This window comes from Haliotis rufescens, unplaced genomic scaffold (assembly GCF_023055435.1).
Source record: "Haliotis rufescens isolate VD_foot unplaced genomic scaffold, xgHalRufe1.0.p SCAF_44, whole genome shotgun sequence".
Classification (NCBI taxonomy): domain Eukaryota; kingdom Metazoa; phylum Mollusca; class Gastropoda; order Lepetellida; family Haliotidae; genus Haliotis; species Haliotis rufescens.
In genome coordinates, this window is record NW_025964157.1 from 156,360 (window position 1) to 176,014 (window position 19,655).

Sequence of the window (19,655 nt, forward strand, 5' to 3'; positions counted from 1 at the left end):
CCTGTATTAGGATATTAGGGTAAATATCCTGTTTAGGATAGGATGGTAAATATCCTGTATTAGAATAGGATGGTAAATATCCTTTATTAGGATAGGATGGTAAATATCCTGTATTAGGAATAAACACTATGTCCTGATACAGAATGTTTACCCAACCAAGGCTCGCCAAATACAATGTTTATTCGTAACACAGGGCGCGTTTACCACCCCAAAACACACTCTCTTGACAACCACTATATATGTGTATATGTGTTTCTGTAGTGATCCCTCTTATACAGTCTTGTGGAGAGTGTTTTGTCACACTGAATCGTAATGCACAGATCTACATATGAAACAGATGAAGCGGTCTCACTGGTCTCCTTTATTTTTAGTTCAGGTGGGTAAATCAGTGGAAGGGAATTGGCTATTTGATTGTTATTGACCGATATCAGATAATCGATACACCTGAAGCTTAAGTTAAACTTCGTGGCCAAATTACTTTCTTTTGACTTTGCCAATCCGAGCATTAATTCTGATTCATATGCATAAAGAAACAGATCCGCAAGAAGAGGATGTCTATATGGGTTTCTGAATGTGTTATGTATACAACAAAACATCGCGAGGTTTCAGGTTCTCTGAAGTACGAATAAGATGTCTAGCTTTGACAGGGATGTTTTTGTGTACTTTGCACGAACGCCACAGCATTATTGATTCCTACACTATGTATGGTTTGATGTGCATGTTACTCGGAAATCACTTCCTTCTGCAACCAGTTCCCACGTTTACAGACAGGTGAAGCAGCTTAATGCTCCACCACACATACTCTCCAGATGCGATGCTCCGCACGGGATCTGTGTTGTCCCGTCAGATTCATTGTCGTTACACACAAAAGCTAAACTCGCGACACTTCAGTCGCTCGCTATCATTTGTACATCTTATGCACGTATATAGTCTCTATTGCTTTAAACTGAGCATTGTAGCCAACGTCAAACGAGCAATGGGTTATTGAGTTTCCTAAACCTTAAGATCGGTGTAGTAGGATCCGAAACGTTAATGTCAGAAAGTACAAACTCCTAAATCAATCAATATGCAATACAAGACTGAAAGCGATGATAGCGCTGAGACATGGTTACATCATATAAGTACTTAATGCGGTGCTTGTGAGCCAGTGACCAATTAGTTAGAGGCCGAATATTCTTTCCACTGTTTTAAGACATCAATATTTTTCTCTGTCTAAAACGATGAGGCGGATATTTTTACACAAAACGTTTTAAGGGTAAACATTACGTCCAACGAACAATTGTTTTAATTATTATTATCATTATTTTTTAAATATTATTATTATCTTCTTTTTTATTGGGGGGGGGGATAAAGTATTTTCGTTCGGGTAATGGACGGCAATGCGGACTAGTCAAATCTTTTGTTGTTGACGTTACATGATGTGACAGAGGTATGTCCACAAACACTTGAGTCAGCTGAGCAAATTGTTTCTCTGCGACAAGTCTGTGACAGCATGGGTCGTGACCTTTTGAAAACGTACAAACTTAAGGAACGTGCTTTGATCAATACTTAAAAAAGATCTTTACACCAAAAGCCATCCACGAAGAAATGAGTACAACACAAGGGAAGGGTGTCCCTTCCCATAGCACTGTAAAGAGGTGGGCAGAACAGTTTAAAGCGTGGCAGGAGAGCCTTTGAAGACGACCCCAGTGCTTGAAGGCCTGTGACGTTAGCAAAACCAGAAATGATCCACACTAAGGCAAAAGCCGATCGACTGAGTTTCTAGTTAGTTCAGTAAGCGTTACCCAGGAGAGAGTACATGTCATTATCACAGAAAATCATAGTATCAGCTCCTTGGGTTTCAAAGCTTCTGACTTTTGACAGAAACGCACCATGCACAACGTGTCTCGTGATAATCTAGTTCTGTTTGATGCTGACCCAGAAAGGTTGTTTCACTGATTTGCCACGACGGATGAAACCTAGGTTCACCACTTTCAGGCAATCAACAATCAAAACAGTGTAAGCCTTTGACATCAGCACCACCAAAGCAAATGCTGTCCCATCAGCTGGAAGGGTTATGACCCCTGTGTCCTGGGATGCCGAGGATGTCATCATGGTGGACGATGTTCAGAAAAGACTGACAATAAACGGAGCATACCATGCTTCCCTTTTGAGACAAATACGAGATGGAATAAGACCAAGAGGCGAGGAAAGCTGACAAAATGTTTGTTCAACCGATAATTAATCATCAGAACAATGCGACAGTGCACCAGTCAGTCATTGCCATGGTTACAATCCACGAGTGTGACTTCAAGCTCCTCCAGCAACCACGTTATTCTCCTGACCTGGCTCCATCAGACTTCAATCTGTTCCAAAACATGAAGAAGCTCGAGGCGAAACCCATTTCAACTCGAACGATGACATCATAACAGCTGTGGCGAACGTTTGGACAGCCAAGAGAAGGACTTCTTCGAAACTGGGATAAAATTCCCGAAGATCGTTGGCAAAAGTCAGTGTTGAAGGGAGTTATGTTAGAATATACATCATTTTAATGTCTTTAGACCAAGTCTTTCTTTGTGAGGCTCAGAACGGTTCAATTATCCCTCGTATAACAATATCCGTCTAACGGTATCTACTGTTTATCTATCAGATTGTTGATGCTATATCATGTGCATGACTCAAGGTCAGGTTGACATAGCTGGACACGTTATGTCATGACATCGTTCGAGCAACGCCTTTTTCCTCGAGCGAAATATGGAATAATTAATTGTATTTTGCAATTCCTGTCATCATTGCTTCAAACAGCAGGATGTTATTTACATTGCGCCGTTGTAACAATACAGACATTAATCACTTTCATGTATGCGTTGAGGTTACTTGAAATGTGGCTTCCGGCATATTTATTTAACTTATTTATTCAGTTTATTTCATTGGTTATCGTTAATAATTTGATATGATCAAATGTCACATAGCATGTTACATTGCCCTAGGAACCACAATTACAGAGAGCTCGTTTCAGACATGCGGACGTTCTTTTGATTAGTTGTATTGTCGGTATGAACACAAACGTTAGAACTTAAATATACACTCCACTGCTTAACGAAACTCTTACGCAGACTCTCCTTTTAGCAGAGATTTTGTATGATTATGCCAGGTATTTTGACGCTTTCCTTTATGTTCATTTGGATATGGTCTTTGTATCAGACACTCATCTGAGTAATTGTGAAAATAAGCAAGCACACTTCACTCACTGCTTACATACAACGCTTTCATTTATGTTCATTTGGATATGGTCTTTGTATCAGACACTCATCTGAGTAATTGTGAAAATAAGCAAGCACACTTCACTCACTGCTTACATACAACGCTTTCATTTATGTTCATTTGGATATGGTCTTTGTATCAGACACTCATCTGAGTAATTGTGAAAATAAGCAAGCACACTTCACTCATTGCTTACATACAACAGTGCATGCCTACATTTTAAAATGAAAACTCTTTTCAGATGTATAAAACAAAAGCTATAAAATCATTCCATATTCATAAGAAGTCTATGTCAAAACCAAAGTCGATTGTACGATTCAGACTAAATCAGACTAAATCATTACCATGTGGTTATGAATCACTATCAAATAGTGATTTTACCAGGTGTTCGCTAAAAGGGCGAGCGTATCCTGTCCCACAATTGGGACCTGGCATGCAAAGGCAATCAATTGTTCGCCTGGAAAAAACATGGAAACATAAGGTACAATTTAAAACAGGGAATTGCATCGGACATGTTTCTTGTCACTGATGCGTTAAGTTTTGAAATGTCCTCCACATGTCTACCATAAACCTTTTTCAAAGCTATACTGAGGCCTTGAATGTAACTTTGATCAAACAACTTCTCAGCAAGAGTTATATGAAGCTCTTTGGAATCTTGGTTTACAGAGAATGCTTGATTATACCTCAAAAGTTGTGAAATGTAGACACCAAGGGCTGGAGCTGCAGGAATATTGTCGACATAAAGAGAAAGTTGACTACTGGAAGGTTGAAATTATCCCTATTGCCAAACAGTCTTGTGGATAATATTTTGTCATTCTGAATCTTAATGCACAGATCTAAATATGAAACGGACGAGGCGGTCTCACTGGTCTCCTTTATTCCTAGTTCAGGTGGGTAAATCAGTGGAGGGAACTGGCTATTTGATTGTTATTGACCGATATCAGATAATCGATACACCTGAAGCTTAAGTTAAACTTCGTGGCCAAATTACATTCTTTTGACTTTGCCAATCCGAGCAGATTCATATGCATAAAGAAACAGATCCACAAGAAGGGGAACCCAAATGGTGCCCATGGTGATGCCTACATCTTGCCTTATGTCTAACTCGCCTTACGTCTAATTTTACATAAATGTTATCAATGAGAAACTCATTTCACATATTGTTTTCTCAGTAAACTTCAGATGGCATTTGCTTTCATTTCTGACAAATTGATCCGAACCTCCGAAGACAGACACGTAACTATATCATTCTATGGCCATCACGTCTTGCACCAAGAGCCCCATGGACCAAGGAATGAAATGTTCCCTTAAGTTAACCATATGGGATAGTTTTGTACAAAGCACATAAAAGACTGTCCACAAGAATTCATTAGTCATTGATACCGAGTGCAGTATATAATAATTATTAGGCATTTGCGAATTTACTAACATCGTTATATACCTATATGAGGAAAAGACCAGTGCTTGTATGTTACAATGTCTGAGTATGATACCAAATTTTGATGAATAATTGTTATGAATCAACATTGCCTACAACCATGCTATTAGGAGGATGAATGAATATGACATGTTATTGACCATTGTAACCCGTGTACATGCACATTCATCACTTGTTATTCTACAGCACACATAATGTTATCCTGTCACATCCGTGAATTGTAATATTTCTATGGAAGGTGTAATGGGAAACGTAAAGTACAACTTGTTTCTTTTCGTCATAAGCATGAAGAATACTGTGAGATAAAACCATGTATATTGTAATTGGTTTTGCTAAACGTGTTCAAGAGACCAACATAAACAAAGGTAATGAATCTGGAATTAATACTTAGACAGGGATGACACCTGGTGCCCTTGTTGGGTTAAGATGGCATATTTGTATGGGCGTTTGTATTCGTACGGGCATTTCCTGAACAACCACAAGCAAGGTAGATGTTGAAGTGCATGAACAGCGATGACACCGGTGTTCGCGAAATGACGGTTTCGACAGGGTTTGATACAACAGACTCTGTCAACAGTTTACGTAGAAGTGAGTGAGTGAGTGAGTTTGGTTTTACGCCGCTTTTAGCAATATTCCAGCAATATCACGGCGAACGCTTTAACCACTAGGCTACCCGACCGCCCCAGTTTACGTAGAAATGAATCTCTCAAACAGTCGCTTACCTATTTCAACTAATCGCCACACAAGCTGTGATGGTTCGTCATTGGAAGGTTACCTGATTCGATTCCTACGACGATAATAATTGTGGGAACGATATTTTTGAAACCTTTCACCTCACCTACTGTTGAAGCCATTTCCACATATAACTCTGTGATCAAACACAGCAGCGTATTGAACAAGGCCATTATATTCGATCGAAAGTAACAAAGATAAATTATTATTGATTGTTGATTTATTCTTCTATTGCTTTCTCTGAGTTATGGTGTTCGGCGACGCCAACAGCAGCTTTTGGGTGGATCAGGATCAATTTGATGGTAAACACATCAATCTTCTTCCTAGTGTGTCGTGATTACCTCCGAGGGTTTTGTTTTCAAGACATGTCAAATCAAATGTAACAATAGTGTTATTACATGCTTTGATGTACCGGATAACGGCTTCAGTCCGAGGATTAGATTACAGATTTATAGATTCCCATGCGATGTTTTATGGCCAAATATTTCAGGTTACAACAACATGGCATCTTGGATGGTCTGTGGAAACGCTTGTGATCATGGCTTTAAATCTTCCCTTCCCTTTGTGCTACATTTGCATGTAACTGAAAAAAAAGTACTGTACGAATTAATGTCTATTCTCCGTGGAATGGTTTCTTTTGATCGTCGAGTAAAATACTTATAAGATTTGGATTTGATCTTCTTGTCATTTTCTTTTCTTGGGTTTTTTCACATTGTGGTTTATCTCGATTTCTACAATTAATTGGAACTACTCGATTCTGATTGGTAAATGAGAGGTTTCAAAAATGTTTAATTGCAGATTTCGTTGCCATGTGCATACATGTGACGAATGTCTCTGGGGAAAGAAACACATAATTCCACACATTATTTCCTCAGATGCATATGATACCTTATATAAAATATCTATTTTTCTAACCAAAGCTCATCAACTTAGGGTAAATAGTAAATACTCCACTGCGAATAAGTAAAAAAAAAATGTTAAAAAAATATAAAAAATTAAATAAAAATTTTTTTTCCCAGTTTGTAAATATGTCATTTTGCGCAGGCTTTATGTATTCCTGCATATGTATGTATTTTGGGCCAGTGGCCTTTTATTGAATACATTGTCTGTCTGTCTGTCTGTCTGTCTGAAACACATAATTTTACAATTATGAATGATTAAAGATGCCTGTATGATATCACCCCATGATGAATTATCGCTGTGGTCTCATTATGTGTTCATAAACCACATCCAAATAAACCTACCCCAACGTAAACGTATAAGGTATTATAAAGTCACACGTCTGGCATTATTCGTTTATTTATTATACCGCTCTATAAACATACAAACTAAGTATCTTATGAACCATGCTGGGGGTGTTATTTCAGCTGAATACCGTTCACACTTGAGTCTGGTGCACACTAGTAGGAAGTCAATCAATCTTTGTTTAAGCCAAGTAACGTTAGAAGACACAGAGCTGTAGGTTCATTGACCCATTGCTCTGACAGCATACAAGGCATACAAGGTATCCTCCGAATAACATTATATGCGTGGGAGTGAGTTACACGCCCTCCGGGAGAACAGAAGCAATAATGTCACTGTTTCTTGGAGACGAGGTGCTACGGCTATAGACAACTGAATAGCTGGTCTGTTACCCTTATGGTACTGTGCACATGGACTTAATGATGGATACTGGGGATATTATTGTGAATATGTGTGATAGAGCTATATGATGGCGATAGCATTGTGATAATGTGTTCATATGTATGTAATTCCCTATTTTAACTTGTATCACATGTTCCCGTGTTTTTTTTGTGAACAATTGACTTGCCTTTGCATGTGTTTCCTCTGTGCCACCGGTGGGACACGATTTTTTTTTCTTTTCCCGAATACCTGGTATCATCACTGTTCAGAGTGAGTGAGTGAGTGAGTTTGATTTTACGCCACTTTTAGCAATATTCCAGCAACATCACGGCGGGGGACACCAGAAATGGGCTTCACACATTTTACCCATGTCGGGAATCGAACCCGGGTCTTCGGCGTGACGAGCGAACGCTTTAACCACTAGGCTACCCGACCGCCCCATCACTGTTCAGAAGGGATTAATAAACAATCGGAATCGTATAATAGGCCAGAAATTTCGTTAGCAGAAATTTCTTATGATAATGGAAAGAGTTTTGTCATTTTTATTTCTATTATTATTGGTTTGCTCAGCCATGTTATGTGTATAGTGATAGATAAAGATTTGTCGTTTTATTATTCATATTACTATAGCCATGTTACAGTTGTGTAGGTTATGTACATGTACGAGTACCCTCACTTTACTGCCCTTACCCTTAATAATAGACTAACATTTAGTCTCTGAGATCTTATATTACACAATATCCTTCTTGACTCTAAAAATATACAAAAATCCCTATGCTGTGGAATAGAGCTAGCTTGAGCTGGCTAGACTTGCTTTTGTATGCGTTTCTAGATTATTTTTTTCCATAAAATGAATATATTCCACGGTCATGGTGCAGGACTACTTTAATAACTTAATCAATTAATCAATCAAGATGCCTATACGTTATTGAAAAACGCTGTGTATTGTCAGAACAAACATGTCTTGAATGCAGCCCGTGATCCGAAAAATTAGTTCTTATTATGTATTTGCTTTCTTGCCTTGTGTTAACTTTGTAAACTGCAGGAAACACTACTTAACCACCATTGCAGCCTTTGAAAGAGATACCCTACTTGCATACAGTAAACTACGGTTATAACGAACTAAGAGGGACCACTAACTTTTGTTCGTTATAACCGTAGTTCGTTTTAGCATATATACAGTATAACAATAGCAAATAGTTGGGACAAAAAAATCAGTTCGTTATATCCGTCAGTTCGTTATAAGCGTGTTCGTTATAAACGTACTTTACTGTATTTGAAAGAGTTATCACGCATATGACCAGCTCTGGAAATTCTATATCGCTAGCAATTACCATTATGATTAACTGTTGTTCTTGTATAATCACAGTAACTATGTTGTTGGTAAGCGATCTAGGTTCAACCATTCTTGGTCTGGCCATGAACCTTCGCAAATTGATAAATTGGGTGTGTTGTGGTTTCTGTCAAAAGTCGGGCTGGAACGTATCTGCCTTTTGATGGTAACAAACCTGACCTGGGCTCTCGGTCTCGTGTGACAAGGGTATTTACTATAGGCCTACGTTAATTGGGATATCATAACAGACAATGTGGTTGTCATCGACAGATTGTTGATACAGAAGACGCCCCTAAACAACGCGTTATATACAGAGATGTATAACACTGAAGTATTCGACACAAATACATTGATAAATAACTCGAATTCGTTTAAAACGATGTGTTATGTCCCAGGAAACATCAAATTCGAACTTTGTTGAAAAAGTGTAACTGTGCTTGTTTCGTACTATGGATAACTCGATGTTCGATTGACCCTTTTATTTCGAGTTAACTTTGTTCTACTATGTCATTTATTTGAAATGCGTGGGCTAGCACTATAGAAACAGTGATTAGTCCTAGTACAAGCAGCCACACCCACCCACGCAGACATATACGTGCATGCACACCGATATTTGTAAGTTCAATCCTCCATATCACCACAGTTTAGTTGTCAAGCGTCACGCATGTCTCACGGATGAGTCAGCATTGATATTGATGACTACAGCGCGTGTGCAGCGTTATACATCACCCGTTAACTCTTTGCACTCTACCCGTGAACATCCGGGTCCGAATAGGTCTTCAGCAACCCATGCTTACCGTAAAAGGCGACAATGCTCATCCTAATAGGCGACTGTTGGGATCGGGTGGTCAGGCTCGCTGACCTGGTTGACACATCTCCTCGAATCCCAATTGCGTAGATCGATGTTCATGATGTCAATCACTGGATTGTCTGGTCCAGAATCGGTTACTGACAGACCGCCGTCATATAGCTGGAATATTGCTGAGTGTGTCGTTAAACACAACAAGACAAGCTTTGCACTCAAAAGGTTACATCACGTTTACAATGAATGAACAAAGAATAGTAATGGATACGGCATGTGTTACATGTTGCTCGCATTCTAAAACAAAATAATTTAGGTTCTAACGTGCAAAGAGGTACCTTTTCTGCAAGATTGGTACATCAGTATTTGATAAAGCAAGGCATATATTTGCCATTTTCATCAGGTGTTTGGGGCGGTTGGGTAGCCAAGTGGTTATAGCGTTGGCTCGTCACGCTGAAGACCGGGTTCGATTCCCCACATGGGTACAATGTGTGAAGCCCTTATCTGGTGTCCCCCGCCGTGATATTGCTGGAATATTGCTAAAAGCGGCGTAAAACCATTCTCACTCACTCAGCAGGTATTTTGTTACCCAAGGCATGGAGAAGCTCCAGAGGTGAAATTTTGACAATGTCTCCCTGTGTTTATGCAGTTGCGCTGATCTGATGAACCATTTGCCTGCCGAAGGTAGTTTCTGTAAGTTATCGCTTTCGCTTGGTTCTATGTGCCCTCGCTGACATTGGTTTTTCCTCGTCTCTGTTTCGATAATAGATCAATCAAGATGCCTATACGTTATTGAAAAACGCTGTGTATTGTCAGAACAAACATGTCTTGAATGCAGCCCGTGGTCCGAGAAATTAGTTCCAGATAAACGTTGATTTTGTGTGAGAGCCAAACGTGTTTTTCACATTGTGAGAATTGAACCAAATTTTCTCCCAGTCACGACGTGTTAGAAAAAGTAGGTTGACATTAATCACACACATAGTCGTCAATGGAGATCGACGTCGTAGTATACAGCGTGATGGCAACGACCACACAGGCTGAAAATAGACAAAAGAAATGTAGGGTTTCTGAAAGTAGAATAATATTATGACATTCTACATTTGTATGACCGCCTTGTGGATACAGTGGTGTTTTTTTCTGTCTGTTGAAGATTACATACTTCTTTGCTCCTTGGTATACAGGTATAACGGTGTGTTTGGTCTGAGTTAAATCTATAGTGTATGCTTGTTATTCCCGACATGGGTACAATATGTGAAGCCCATGTCTGTTGTCCCCCGCTGTGGTGTTGCTGGAATATTGCTAAAAGCGGCGTAAAACCATACTCACTCACTATTATTCATAACAGATGGGTGGCCAGTAAATATTTTGGGCTTGGCACACCGAGGACCTGGGTTCGAATCCCAACGTTGGTGATGGCAATTTTTGTTTTTATTATTTGTATTTTGGTCATGAATATTGTTGAGCTGGTGTGAATAATGGACATGCACGTATACGTTTAAATACAGAATGTGGAACACGGGTTGGCGTCAGGCGTTACAAACACAACGTGGAAGGATGAAGAGTGCTTTCATTATGTTTTTGTTGTTTCCCTGCCTGGCGCCCGGAGTCAGTAGACTGAGTGGGTATCCATGTTAAACGGTGGCATGGTATCTCAGTGGACTCGCGCTGTAAAATCGGCATCAGTCCGGGCTAGTACAAGCAGACACACGCCTGCACGTTGCTCTTTTGTGCATTATTCTTGAACGCGACATTCACCTCACCTCACCCCCCTTTCACCTCGCCTCACCTCAACCTCACCTCACCCCACTTTCACCTCACCCTCACCCCACCCACTTTCTACTCACCTCAACCTCACCTCACCCCACTTTCACCTCACCTCACCTCACCCCACTTTCATCTCACCTCACCCCACTTTCACCTCACCACAGGGGGCACGGGTGGCCCAGTCGTCTAAGGCGCCGCGATTCGCTGTGCAGAGTTGCGTCCCTTGGGCACGCCAGAAACCTATGATTGTGGGTTCGAATCCCGGTTCGCCCCGATTATGTTCTAGGTTTGTCAGCACCATACCCGTGCTCGTGGGTTTCACCGAAGTGGTAAACGTCTGAGACCTGCATCACTTCGGGCTTTCCTCCCACATTAAGCTGACACGCCGTGATATAACTGGAATACTGTTAAAAGCGGCGTAAAACCCAACTCACTCACTCACTCACCTCACCACATGGCAAGAAGGGAGTCTTAACAAATAGAAAACGATATGTTATCAATCTTCATTTAATCATTATAACGCTAGGCGTGAATTCGGTTAACATATCCTGTCCCATCTTAATTACGTTATGTAAATGTAATCAACACTAGAATTAAACTCATGATTTCATTATAACCGACAAAGAACCTTTCGCCAGTCTAATCTCTGTAATAGAAACATCTTCACGATTTTTCGATCCGTGATGATCCGGGTAGAATAAGTCTTCAGCAACCCATGCCTGCCGTAAAAGGCGACTATGCTTGTCGTAAGAGGTGACTAACGGGATCGGGTGGTCAGGCTCGCTGACTTGGTTGATGCATGTCATCGAGCCCAATTGTGTGGATCGATGGTCATGATATTAATCACTGGATTGTCTGGTCCAGACTCGATTATTTAGAGACCGCCGTCATATAACTGGAATATTGTTGAGTGCGTCGTTAAACATCAAACAAACAAACCAATCACAATTTTTAAATACGCTGCACAAATGGGTCTCTGATATGAAGTCAAGAGAGTAGACCTGGACAAGTCTCTAAGGCAATAATTATTAGTTTAAATCATAATTTCTAGATTATGCTAATAATAAGAACAAATGGTCCCTATAAGAGACTGGAGTCCTTACTGTCCACATAACTAGACTTGCCTATTTTGAGGATAGAATTACAACACATCCCTGGACTTATCTTTCAGTACAGCCTTGGTGCAAGGCTATCAAGAGAGTAACGCTAAAAATAATTCACACGAATAATGGTTTGGAACAATTTAGAAAAAAAGGTCAGTTGTGGATAAAGAAAAGATTGCATTTAATTGACCATTAAATTCTATCACACACAGACGTAATATGGTGTTAGTGTGTGTCTTCGGTGACTCGAGGGTTGCCGTATTGCATGTATGAAGATATGATCATAATAGCAGTGGATTGAAAGTCATGTGTGGTGTATTGCACATTCTATGGCACGATATATGCCTAACAACATAACATTTAAACTTATGGAGCTTAATTTACGGGTTTCCGGCAAGGATTTCAAAAGGTGTTCGTGTTTCTTCCGAGGAAGTTATTTTCAGAATCATAGGCCTGGTTGACACCTATCCCGGCATGCAATGCATGCGTCTGAAGTACGTGTTTTCAAGCACGTTCGAGTTGCGTCATATCTCCTGCTTATCAACGCTGTTAGCTTCTCGTTGAGCGTGTGTGTACTGTTACTATGCGAACTGATAAGCCTTAGACGTGACAGCGTTGTTGGGACGATCTGCCAAACACAAGTACAAACTGCATCGTAATTCACCCCAACAGGGCTGTGAATTGCCGCTCGTGTAAACTGCAATTTGACGATGACAGTTATTCAAACAAAATGCCAAGATAGTGCTCAGGAGAATTTGTTTATTCCCACGAACAATTTCAAAAGAATTTCAAAAGGTGTTAATGTAAGAAAATTGTGGGAATTATATCCCATTGTAACCTTGTTAACAAATAACACGATATGCTGTTTAATACGAACGATATTGTCCTGGAAGAATCGGATCGATATGGTCAATATGTATCGTCACTCCGCTTGTCTCGAATTACGGATAACATGAAGTGTTTTAAGATATAACGGGTTTCGAGTTAACGTGGTGTTGCGGTATGTTTGAATAAAAGCAATAACAGAGGTTTTTTTCAGAATCATAAGAAATCTGTGCTAAATCAGAACGACTACATCATGATCATGAGTTTATGAATCACTATCATTTGTTTGTTTGTTTGTTTGTTGTTTAATGTCGCACCCAGCAATATTCCAGCTATATGACGGCCGTCTGTAAATAATCGAGTCTGTACCAGACAATCCAGTGATTGACATCATGAGCATCGATCTACGCAATTTGGATATGGTTACATGCATCAATCAAGTCAGCGAGCCTGACCACCCGATCCCTTCAGTCGCCTCTTACGACAAACATAGTCGCCTTTTACGGCAAGCATGAGTTGCCTAAGACATATTCTACCCCGGATCTTCCCGAGTTGAATCACTATCAAATGATGGGGTAGCCTAGTGAAGGCCTCGATCGACACACACCGATGGCCCGGTTCGATTCCCCAAATGGTTACACTGTGTGAAGCTCATTTCTGGGCTATTATTATTATTAGTAGCAGTAGTATTAGTAGTATTAGTTGTAGTAGTAGTAGAGGGGTTCGCGAATATGTATTAACATGTATTTACGTATTACAGGCGATGACCCTCCCGACAACGTGACCGACGAGGGAGGAGGGAAAGACCTATCCCCCGACCCTTCCAGCAAAAGACAAGCGTACCGCTACAGTGTCCCCCACCGTTGGAAGCGCGCCCTGGCGCCCCCGGACTCGCCCAGGATGAAAAAAGCCCTCAACCGCCTGTCCTGGTCTGGGGAAAACACGTCCCCCCCGGGCCAAGACGTCTCCAGAACCTCGCCAGACTTCGGTGACTCCAGGGATGTCTCCAACACACTGCCCAGGAGAAGACCTTGCTCAATGTCTGGAGTTCCTGTGTACGAGACCCCGGTGCCGGAGAAAGGGCGTAACGGTTTCCAGAATGGGGGCGTTGGCTATGATGCCTCCAGGGTGGAGATGAATAGTGCTGGGGGTAGCATGGTACCCCCGTGCAACGCGCTGCCCAGTGCGAGGTCGTACTGTCTGTTCAAACAGCCAAAATCTGTGCCTTCTGATTTCGGGTCTCAAGCCGGCCGAAGACACGACTCTTTTGAAAGTGCTCAGAGAGACACGCATGATGACTGCAAACATCTTCGGCGGAGTCAAAGCGACAACACGACGGAGGCGTCGCGGTATAGGAAGTTTGATATTGTGGGAGAGAGCTTTGATGCAAGGTACCCTTGGCAGAGGGATGTGTCAGTTCAATGTGATATGAGTTATTGGAAACAATTCCAGAAACACAACCACCCAAGCAGTGAACCCTCTAAATCTGGACTTATTGACAAAGATAATTCTCTGGGATCTTCTATGACGAATGTGTGTCTGCGAAGAAGGGATAACTTTGCCAACAGAGGGAAGCCAAGGCCTAATTCAATAGGTCCTATTGATAACTGCAAGTTTCAGAACGAGTTGGCTCGATTTAGAGATGGCTACACACGCCGAGGACGAAAATCCGAGCCTTCTCTTGGTTTGTTCCAATCGCCACCGCCCAACCGAACACGACTACCATTGGTCCTCTCCGATGACACGGGGTCAGTGTCCGACCTTGAATCCATCCTAGAGAACCCGGATGATTTTGAGTAAGTATAATTTATATATGATTTCGTACTCCTGACTGCCTGAATGTATATATGTATGATCATACCATAGCTATTGCATGTGCAACCAAAACAATTGAAGCAATTATCACGCTTTTTACTTTGTCAAAGAGAAGATACAGCTGACCCCGTGAGGATGCTAGGTTATATGCTGTTCGTAAGAGGACCAGTGGATCGGGTGGTCAGGCACGGTGACAATGTTGATATCCCGACTGTGTGGATACCAATCACTGGATTGTCTGGCCCAGACTCGAGTATTTACAGACCGCCGTCAAATAGCTGGACTAATGCTGAATTCAGCGTTTAACAACAAACAAACAAACACAAGATCCCCATAAACTCAACTGCATAAAACTTACAGAACTTTTTCATAATCTTTAGAAATCTTTCGATTCCCCACATGGGAATAATGTGTGAAGCCCATATCTTGTGTCTCCCGCCGTCATATTGCTGGAATATTGCTGACAGCGGCGTAAAATCATACTCACTCACTCACTCACTGCTAAAAGCAGATTCCAATGTTTAATTTCGACAACAAAATAATTATAAGTTTAAGAAGCACTATGAAATAGTTAGAGAAAACGTGAGCGTACCCTGCCCCACTGGCACCCATCACAAACACATGCAAAGGCAAATCAATTGTCCACCTGAATAACCTGAGCGTGTAGTACAAGTGAAAATGTGGTCACTGATGCGTCAAATTTTGGAAATGTTCTCCACATGTCTACCACACAACTTTTTAAAGCTTTACGGAGGCATGAAATGCTGAAGACCTCCTCAGCAAACAACTTTTGAGCGAGAGTCGTATGAAGATTTTTGAAATTTTCATTGAAAGAGCATGCTCGATAGTACCTCAAGATGAAAGTAAAATGTTGACACCAAAAACTGAAGCTCGACATAAAGGGAAAGTTGACTATTGTTGAAGTAATCACTCTTGTGTTGTGGACAATATGTTGTCAATCTGAATGTTTATGCATAGATCTAACTATAAAACAGTTATATTTTTTTATTTTAAGTTTAGCGGATAAATCAGTGGAAGGGAATTGAAATTCTTATTTGACAAATGTGATCAGATCGTCCATATACCTGATACTTACTGTAAACGTCTTTGCTGGATTCCCGTGTGTTGATGTTGTCAGAAATTCCGATTCATTTGCATAAAGAAAGATATCTGCAAGGAGGGTAGCACTCATCTGCTTGCCTAAATATCCCGTCCTTACATTTCCAAACCTAGTGAGTGAGTGAAACCTATGATTGTGGGTTCGAATCCCGGTTCGCCCCGATTATGTTTCTAGTTTTGTCAGCACCATACCCGTTCTCGTGGCTTTCACCGAAGTGGTAAACGTCTGAGACCTGCATCACTTCGGGAGTTTCCTCCCACATTAAGCTGACACGCCGCGATATAACTGGAATACTGTTAAAAGCGCGTTAAACCCTCACTCACTAACAGAAGAGGCTACAATTAAGTACACTGGAGGTATAGTGCTGACAGACAAGGTGCTGGTTATTGTGACACCAGCAATAAGGCTATCAAGATGTCCATAGAGGTTAAAGGCGTGACAAAAAATCAAAGAAGTTGTTATCTATAAAAAGTGTCATCAACTCATGTTCTTCCAACTTCTAAATGACTATCAAAGGTTTCATCTCGTATGAACTTCGCTGAAGCAAGAATTGGGTCCGAAGGCCGTCTGCGATATATTTGTAAAAGTATTTCCATGTAGTATATGAAATTAATATTTATCTCAATAACATATGAGCTGCGTTACTTGCATCAACCCGTGAAGATCCGGGGTAGAACAGGTCTTCAGCAACCCATGTTTGTCGTAAGTGGCAACTATGCTTGTCGTAAGAGGTGACTAACGGGATCGGGTGGTCAGGCTCGCTGATTTGGTTGATGCATGTCATTGTACCCCAATTGCGTAGATCGATGCTCATGATGTCAATCACTGGATGTCTGGTCCAGAATCGGTTATTGACAGACGGCCGTCATTTTGCTGGAATATTGCTGAGTGCGACGTTAAACACAACCAGATAAACATTGCACTCAAAAGATCCCGTCACGTTTACAATGAATGAACAAAGAATAGTAATGGATACGTCCTACTTAGTGCGTTGATTAGATGATAAGGGTGCTTCATAGTTAGACGAGATACTTATGAGGAAAAAGGTATTTTGTTGCTTTTTCGTATTCAGATTGCGTGAGGATAATCTCTGCTTTCAGTCCAGACTTGCCTGTGTTGACTGAATGTTTATATTGTTGTATTGAACAGCTCTGTCGCTTTCTGGCTGGTCGCAGTATTTCAGTTTGTGTTTGCCCCGGAAAGATGTTATTTTGATAAATAATTTGTTAACGAAATACCGTATTTTTGGATATTTGAGAACATATTGCCATATGTTGCAGCATGGGTTTCTTTTTAGCTTCTGATCCATGAGGGGCACAAGAAAAAAGTATTCCGAGTTTGGTTTATGTAATTCAGAAGTGAAAGGACTGTTAAATTTGATTATGTCTTGATATAGTCGGAATGGTACTGTTGTAAATCGGAATCGAACAATTGAGTGAGTGAGTGAGTTGGGTTTAACGCCGCTTTTAACAGTATTCCAGTTATATCACGTCGTGTCAGCTTGATGTGGGAGGAAAGCCCTATGTGATGCAGGTCTCAGACGTTTACCACTTCGGTGAAACCCACGAGCACGGGTATGGTGCTGACAAACCTAGAAACATAATCGGGGCGAACCGGGATTCGAACCAACAATCATAGGTTTCTGGCGTGCCCAAGGGACGCAGCTATGCACAGCGAATCGCGGCGCCTTAGACGACTGGGCCACCCGTGCCCCCTTGTACAATTGAATCTATATTTGGCAGAGATTTGCTATGAATATGGAAAGGGCTTTGGCGCTTTTATTATAATATTTAATAAATACTCATTCCTGTAACAGTTTGTAAAATCTGTGGCTTGGTAATTTTGTTCAGTGAGGATTTGGGTAAGAAATTAATATGAACCCGTGAAGACCCGTGGTAGGATAGGTCTTCAGCCGTGAAAGGCGACTATGCTTGTCGTAGGAGGCGACTAACGGGTGGTCAGGCTTAGTTAATGCATGTCATCGCATCTCAAATACGTTGATCGATGCGCATGATGTCAATCACTGGATTGTCTGGTCAGACTCGATTATTTACAGACCGACGTCAGATAGCTGGAATACTGAGTGCGGCGTTAAACAACAAACAATCAATCAACGATGAATATAATATAATCAACTGAGAGGTCAAGTTTCTTTTGTTCCTCAGTTTAGAACAGAACTGCTATTTTCAACATGACGTCTCACGCCCGCCAATAATAGCATCACAGGCTTTGTCATTGTGTTTTGCTGTTTCACTTCAGCTAGATTAGGGATGCTACAGATGGGATTGTGAATGTCAACATATTCAAATTGGAATTCATTTTCGGATTAATAAGTTCACTCTGATTCTTTTCTGACTCGTAAACTGTCAATTACTGGTACACGTCATGGCGGGAGAAAATATCCTTAATGCGCTTGCTTGTCATAATTCAACTTGTTGAGAACACATTACTTAAACGTCTTCGTTTAAAGTTTGAATTGCAACTGTTTGAAGATTTAATTTGGGAATTGGCCCTATGAGCTAATTTAAATGTGCTGAGCAGTTTGGATGCACACATGTCAATGTAAAACATCTGGTTGTTTTTAATTTCCATTAGTGGAGTACAGTTTTTTAAAGCTAATTAGGCAATACGCATTAATTAAACACAAAGGTTCAGACATGCACTGGCAAGTACATGTATTTTTTTCCAAACTCCGGGAAACGTTATACCGTTGGGACTCTGGTTAGGTTATTTTACCAGTACTCTGCTCCATGTGGTACGGGTCGACTCAATTGGCTCGCCTAGTTTGGCTGGCTTCTTGGAAGTGTCTCTTCTCTGACTGACAATGGTCGGTTGGTGTGCCTCGTTCTGCACTGGTTAATCAGTGACTGGGGGTATGGAGCGGGAGGTAATTGAGGATACATTCACAGAATGGAACAGACTCAACAGGAGCCGAGCGTTAATTGTCTTATGTGTTCACGGGAACGTTTGACAGTACTTTAAGTGAAACCAATGGCTCTGTCAAATAGATGGGATTTAGGCAATGCTCTGTAGGGTTTCACCCAGTAGGAAAACAAGGCCTTTGGGGAATTAGCGAAACAGTGTGGTCCCTGGCGTGACGAGCGAACTCTTTAACCATCACCGCAAGAAGATTCGAGATATACTAATTATAACAGTATTCTATTCTCCAATTGAGTTTAACAGAATAATACTTCAAACACGTCAAAAGTTGAAACGTATGAATTTAATATCATACAATGGTCCACCTTTAGAATTCAGGCGTTCGTCCCACAAAATGATCGTAGTGCTAAGGCTATCACAACTCACATAAGTTAACTTAGACTAACGACTGTCGTTGCGCTAGAGTACGATTGCCTTGTGGAACGGGGCCTTGCACCTCAAAGTTTACAATGACGTCACAATACCCGATGACGTAATTTGTTGAATTTTGTTGCAAGATCTATCGGCGAAACAATGCTATGTGACGTCAGCCTAGCAACAAGGTTGCTGGGGTCATCGAGTGTGCATAAGCTCCTCCCAGTGATCTATCATCTCCACACACAATTCGTTGAATACGCCAAGGGATGTTGAGAGCTTTCAATATTTGTTCGTGAAACGTGTTCCGAGAGTACATAAGCACGCGTTTTGGTATTACACAATGTGTAATAAAGCTGAATGTTTATTAAACGGGTGATCTCTTCACGGGCAAGTAATAAATACTAATAACAGTATTCTATTCTCTGTAGTTTCTGAGTCAGTGAGATTCTAGTGTTTTCGTTAGCTGTTAGACGAGCTTTATATTTCCGTATAGGGGCAAGGGAACACCGGAGCCCTATATGTACTAAAAGCGACTGGAAATCCTGCGACCGCCTCCGTGG

At 41.0% G+C, this 19,655-nt stretch overlaps 1 protein-coding gene across 8 annotated transcripts in view; it reads left to right on the top strand.

Moving 5' to 3' along the window:
* Positions 1-19,655, top strand: part of LOC124136023 — a 211,957-nt gene that overhangs the window by 71,932 nt on the left and 120,370 nt on the right. For all 8 annotated transcript variants that reach the window (XM_046501762.2, XM_046501767.2, XM_046501761.2 and 5 more), the window contains one exon: positions 13,624-14,659. In XM_046501762.2, coding sequence (XP_046357718.1) covers positions 13,624-14,659 — 1,036 coding nt within the window. The remainder of the gene's footprint in view (positions 1-13,623; positions 14,660-19,655) is intronic.